The sequence below is a fragment of the Eurosta solidaginis genome, chromosome 1 (assembly GCF_040869045.1).
Source record: "Eurosta solidaginis isolate ZX-2024a chromosome 1, ASM4086904v1, whole genome shotgun sequence".
NCBI classification, from domain to species: Eukaryota; Metazoa; Arthropoda; class Insecta; order Diptera; family Tephritidae; genus Eurosta; species Eurosta solidaginis.
In genome coordinates, this window is record NC_090319.1 from 78,379,487 (window position 1) to 78,386,193 (window position 6,707).

At 39.5% G+C, this 6,707-nt stretch overlaps 1 protein-coding gene across 1 annotated transcript; it reads left to right on the top strand.

Annotated features, from left to right (window-relative positions):
- Positions 1-2,415: 2,415 nt before the first annotated feature.
- Positions 2,416-5,543, top strand: Rat1 (5'-3' exoribonuclease 2 Rat1). Its single transcript, XM_067758556.1, has one exon. It carries the CDS (start codon positions 2,546-2,548, stop codon positions 5,333-5,335), a length of 2,790 nt encoding a protein of 929 aa, XP_067614657.1. The 5' UTR covers positions 2,416-2,545; the 3' UTR covers positions 5,336-5,543.
- Positions 5,544-6,707: the final 1,164 nt, after the last annotated feature.

Genomic DNA, 6,707 nt, shown 5'->3' on the forward strand with positions numbered 1-6,707 from the left:
TCTGTAGGATTTCGGCTGCTGGCCCCTTCAATGTTACGAATAGAGCTGCAACTTTATCTTCAGCATTCCAGTTGTTGACTGTTGCGGTCTTCTCAAACTAAGGCTTAAACACCTGGAAAGGAACAGAACCGTCATAAGATGGTGTTTTTACCTTTGGATTACTCGCTGAAACTGCTGGGCGATTTAGTTGGAAATACTCCATACGAACTTTTAAATCATCGAGTTCTGCCTTAAATTGAGCGATTTTTGTATCCTGCGCTTCCAGCTTTGATGTTACCCTTGCTTCCTGTGCTTCTAACTGCGAAGACATTTGTGTCACCTGCAATGATAAGCGCTCATCTTTTTCTTCCATTTTGGATGTTATGCGTGTCTCCTGCGATTCCAGTTGGTAAGCCATATATGTCTTCTGTTCTTCCCGTTGAGTTTCCATCTTGGATGTAATCTGTGTCGACATTTCTGACATACGCGCTTCTTGTGCTTCAATCTTCGATGTTATACACTTGCTATATCCTTGTTGTTTTCAAAATCTTCGGAATTTATTCAACAATTCCTCTTCTGACACTTATTGTAACAAATTTAGTGCAATTTCTCTTATTTGCAACCTTCTGCTAACGTTCGAATCACTAAACTGTTGAATAAATAGCTCCAATATTCAATAATGCAAAATGGACTTTATTAGACTACCTTCACAATAACACTTCTACTTGTTGTTGTTGTTGTTGTAGCAATGCTCGCCCCACCTAATAGCCGCGACCGATCACAAATTGTCATCAATATCCTCTAACGGGAGTCCAAGGAAACTTGCCGTTTCAACAGGGGTGGACCATAAGGAAAGGGGTGTTAGAGGCGTTGGTTCCACATTACAATTGAAGAGATGGTTGGTGTCATGTGGGGACACATTGCAAGCGGGGCATACATTTTGTATGTCAGGGTTGATTCTGGATAGGTAAGAGTTTAACCTGTTACAGTATCCAGAACGAAGTTGAGCAAGAGTGACACGCGTTTCCCTGGGGAGTATGCGTTCCTCTTCCGAGAGTTCTGGATATTTTTCTTCAAGTACTGGATTCACCGGGCAATTCCCGACATAAAGGTCCGACGCCTGTCTATGGAGTTCACCAAGGACCTGCTTGTGTTTTTTCGCTTCATACGGCTGGGTTCTCAGGTGCCGTATTTCCTCAAAATGCTTACGGAGATGACTCCTTAGGCCCCTAGGCGGTGCTGGTTCGTCAATCAGATGTCTGTTGGGATGCCCAGGTTTCTGGGTATTCAACTGAAACTGTTTGGTCAGCATCTCATTTCTCTCCCTGATGGGGAGTATTCTCACCTCATTATGCAGATGGTGTTCTGGGGACATAAGAAGACAGCCCGTGGCGATTCTGAGAGCAGTATTTTGGCAGGCCTGTAGTTTCTTCCAGTGTGTAGTTTTTAGGCTTGGCGACCATATGGGTGACGCGTAGCACGTAATCGGCTGGCTAATTGCTTTGTATGTGGTCATGAGCGTTTCTTTATCTTTTCCCCAGGTACTGCCAGCAAGGGATTTGAGGATTTTATAAACACTTCTACTTCTCAACAGATAGCGTGCTTAAATCAAAATGATTCGTGGTGCCTCAGCTGGTGCTGCTTTTATGCTCTTTGGTTTCCTCGTTGACATATTTCTAGGCGTTTCTATTTATAGAATTTGCAACTTGTTTACTAGCTATAAAATTACCAGCTATAATTACACATGCACGTTATAACTTCTCATATGCGCGTGTATATGTGAGTGATACTTCCACCGATGATTGCCTACTTTTGGGAGTATCTCGGATATATGCATGTGTTTGTGCGTTCCTGTTGTTGTTGTTGTTGTTGTTGTAGCGATTAGTTACTCCCCGAAAGCTTTGGGGAGTGTTATCGATGTGATGGTCCTTTGTCGGATACAGATCCGATACGCCCCGGTAACACAGCACCATTAAGGTGCTGGCCCGACCATCTCGGGAACGATTTATATGGCCACATTAAACCTTCAGGCCATCCCTCCCTCCCCACCCCCAAGTTCCATAAGGAGCTTGGGATCGCCAGAGCCTCGTCTGTTAGTGAAACGGGATTCGCCGCTCGAAGGTGAGGTTGACAATTGGGTTGGAGAAGCTATATATTGCGCTACACAACCCCTTGAATCCCCCTGCGTTCCTCTCCGCTGCTTGTATGGATATATGTGAAGACATAATGATTGATTTGTTTATGTGCATATAAATCACTGCTTAGTATCTCTAAAATCATTGTGTTGCATTTACATGCAAAATTATTTATCTGGCTCAAAAAACTGCTTATGTGACGGGGCTTTAATGGTTTTTAACGAACCTCGCAAACATCTGGCATTTCAGCAACATCAAGTTAGGTGCGATGCACTGATCCACATTCCACATCGCAATAACATCGCTATTGACATGGCTATTGATATCAATTTTATTCTTCCATGTTGTCAAATTGTTTGGTTAAGTAAAGAAAATTTCTTTATAACTAATACTTAAAGTAAAAGTTTGAAGCTTAAAATTGACGTCCAGAGATGGGAGTGCCAGCATTTTTTAGATGGCTAAGTAAGAAGTACGCTTGTGTGATTGTAGATTGCGTGGAAAACAAATCAACGGATCCAAATACTGGGCAAGCAATCTATGAAGATGCCACTTTACCTAACCCCAATGGTATCGAATTTGATAATTTATATCTGGATATGAATGGTATTATACATCCATGCACACATCCTGAAGATAAACCGGCACCTAAAAATGAAGATGAAATGATGGTGGCTATATTTGAATGTATTGATCGACTATTTGGTATAGTACGTCCGCGTAAATTGTTATATATGGCTATTGATGGAGTTGCACCTAGAGCTAAAATGAATCAACAACGATCAAGACGCTTTCGTGCAGCTAAAGAAGCAATCGAAAAACGTGTTGAGATGGAAAAGATAAGAAGCGATCTCTTAGCGAAGGGATGTATTTTGCCACCAGAAAAAGAGGAAGGTGAACATTTTGATTCAAATTGTATAACGCCAGGAACACCATTCATGGATCGACTTAGCAAGTGTTTACATTATTATATACATGATCGTTTGAATACAAATCCAGCGTGGAAAGGCATAAAAATTGTTTTGTCGGATGCTAATGTACCCGGTGAAGGTGAACATAAAATAATGGATTACATACGAAAGCAAAGAGCACAACCCGATCATGATCCCAATACACAACATGTTTTATGTGGTGCGGATGCAGATTTAATTATGTTAGGATTAGCCACACATGAACCAAATTTTACCATTATACGTGAAGAGTTTTTACCAAATAAACCACGTCCTTGTGATATATGCAAGCAATATGGACATGAAATGCAAAAATGTGAAGGCCTCGGTAATCCAAGTGGTTCAAACGACGAAAGCTTCAAACCCGATGTGCCTATTAATGCTGAAGTAAGGTTTATATTTGTAAGATTGAGTGTTTTAAGAGAATATCTCAAAAAAACTTTAGAAATGCCAAATCTGCCATTTCAGTATGACTTTGAGCGGGCTTTAGATGATTGGGTTTTTATGTGCTTTTTTGTTGGTAATGATTTCTTACCACATCTGCCAAGTCTTGAAATACGTGAAGGTGCTGTCGATCGTTTGGTAGAATTGTATAAAAAATGTGTTTACAAAACTGGCGGCTTTTTAACAAATTCTGGTGACGTAAATCTACAGCGTGTGCAAATGATTTTGACTGATTTGGGGAATCTCGAAGATAATATATTTAAAGAAAGACAACGGCGTGAAGTTCAATTTAAAGCAAGACAGAAGCGTGAGAAGCAAAGAGATTTTAGATCTGATATTATGGCTTTGTCGAAGTTTTTCCAACCCACTGCTCCGAATAGGGGTGAAAGAGGTGGCGCCGGTGGAAGTAATAGGGGAGGAGGAGGACAACAACAATTTAATTACAAAGAAGAGGCTAAGAAATTCCGTGCAATGAATGATAGTGGTGGTGGCGGAGGTGCCGGTGTCAAACGCACAGCTGCACAAGCTGGACTAGATTCAGACGAAGAAGAAGATAATGATGAAGTACGTTTGTATGAGGCTGGGTTTAAAGACCGTTATTATGAATCTAAATTTGATGTTGGTGCCAACAATCTAGGTTTTCGTTACTCTGTCGCACTACAATATGTCCGTGGCCTTTGTTGGGTACTTAAGTACTATTATCAAGGCTGTGCTTCATGGGATTGGTATTTCCCCTATCATTATGCGCCATTCGCATCTGATTTTGTTAACATAACTGGATTATCGACACACTTTGAAAAAGGTACAAAACCATTCAATCCATTAGAACAGTTAATGGGTGTTTTTCCTGCTGCCAGCTCATCGCATGTGCCAAAACCATGGGCAAACCTAATGTCTGATCCAGATTCACCTATTATTGATTTTTATCCGGAAGATTTTAAAATTGATTTAAATGGTAAAAAATTTGCTTGGCAAGGTGTAGCTCTATTACCATTTGTTGATGAACGCAGACTATTCAAAGCATTAGCTTCTTATTATGGCATGTTAACCGATGAGGAAATACGTCGTAATAAGCGTGGAGATAATCGGTTATATTTTGGTAATTTACATCCAAAATATGATTGGGTAAGGCATCAATTGAACACTTTTACCACTATGGAGATAAAGTTGAAAGTGGTATTTGAAGGCATGGGTGGTAGCATTTTAAAAGCAGAAGATAATGTAAAAATCTCGGGCACACTTCGTTCACCAATAAATGGTTTGTCCAATATAACTGGTAATGAAGTTATTACAGTACGCTTCTTAGATCCACAATATGACGGTGATTTTATATTCCCCGCTAAACGTTTGAAAAACGCAATTGATCCACCAAATGTATTGAACGCTAAATCAGAAAGCAATAGTAGACCAATTATGGGTTTCAATAGAAACTTGCCTACCGCGCATTTAAATATTAGTGGGCATAGAATGGTGCAAGCGAGTCTTGGCCTACATACACATAGTATGGGTGGTAATAATCAACATCAACAACGCGCTCATCCTCGTGGACCAAATTCTCAACAAAATTTTCAAGCAAGATCTGGATATAACAACCAATTTCAAAACAATAATCAATTCCAAAATAATAACCAGTTCCGAAACAACTTTCAGCAAAATTTTGGAAATAATTACTCTGGGAATAGTGTTGGAAATAATTACGGTGGGGATAGTGGTCGTCAACAAAATAATTATCGTAACAATCAACAAAAGAATCAACATAGAGGAGCTGGACACAGCAATAGGAATCAACGTTATAATCCATATGGACAACAGCAACGTAATAGATATTAGATTAAGTTTTTTCATTAGCGACCATTCATAAGTATGCTTATCAATATTTTATAGATGAGTTGTCTTTTATGGAATAAGTAATTGTAAGTAATGCAGTTAGTGTACATATAATGGTTATGTACAAAAAAAAATATATATATTTCAAATAAATATATACATTTTAATAATGCGGATGATAACTTTCGTTTGACCCCAAGCTAAACAAAAATGTGTTTTCTTGTTGTTGTTGTAGCGATATGACACTATACGAAGGTTTTGGAGTGGATATAGATCCAGTACGTTCTGGTAACAAGCATCATTAAGGTATGATCCCAACCATCTCGTGAACTATTTAATATGACCGTATTGAAACTTCTAGGCCATCTCACCCTCTAGCTCAATGGAGGAACTTGGGGTCGTCAGAGTCTGAAGAAGCAGGATTATTCACGGGTAGGTGAGGTTGACTATTGTGTGCGAAAGCTATAAATTGCTGTTGTAGCGATAAACTTCGCTGGCATCATTAAAAGGGTTGCCCTACACAAACCCTTTAATCATTTAGGTATTCAGCCCAATTCTAAACGAAAATTCCGTGCGAGTTTTTTCCCTTCTCCCATTCCTCATATTCTAAATAAAATTTTCTGGTGAGTTTTTTCACTTCTCCCCTTTCTCATATTCTGAACAATGTTCGAAAAAGCGGAAACCGGTAATGGGAGAAAAGTAGGTATTCACCCCTATTCTGCATTTCGATTACGTTCCCGTTCTACGCTCCGCTTCAATCGAAGTTTGGTATTCTGCATTACCACGGAATCGTAAAGAGAAGAGGAAGAGCAAATGATTTTTCGAAATCAGCTGTTGGTACGGAATGTCTGAACATTGGAACAAAATAAATTAAAGAAAATTTGTAAAAAACACTGAAAAACGTTTATATTTTATTATCCACGCCATTTTGTACAAAATATATTTTATTATCCACGCCATTTTGTACAAAAAAAAGCAATAGAATATATTGCCGCAGTGTTATATTTTTTTGAGTAAAGTGCCTTCATAATTGTAGGTGTGTTTTTGTCGTTCTTTTGGCCAATTCCCTGCCGTGGCCACCGAGTTTTGTTAAAACGGATTCCTGCACGAATATAGTTGACATTTTCTGAATTTTAAAGATGCTAATTTCATTGCACTGGCCTAAAGTAGAATATAAAGGTTTTTCTTTCTTTCCGCAAGGATTGTGTAATGTAACTGCTTGGTCCGGGGCGAGAAGGGTGGCGGTTAGGCATGGTGGTAGCCCGGCTGAGGCTCGTCGGCGTTGAGGCGCGGTTCTTGCCACCTTCCTCGACCCACAGTCACAAAAACAAAATTATAATTAACATGCCTATAGGTGGAGATCAGGGACCAGAAA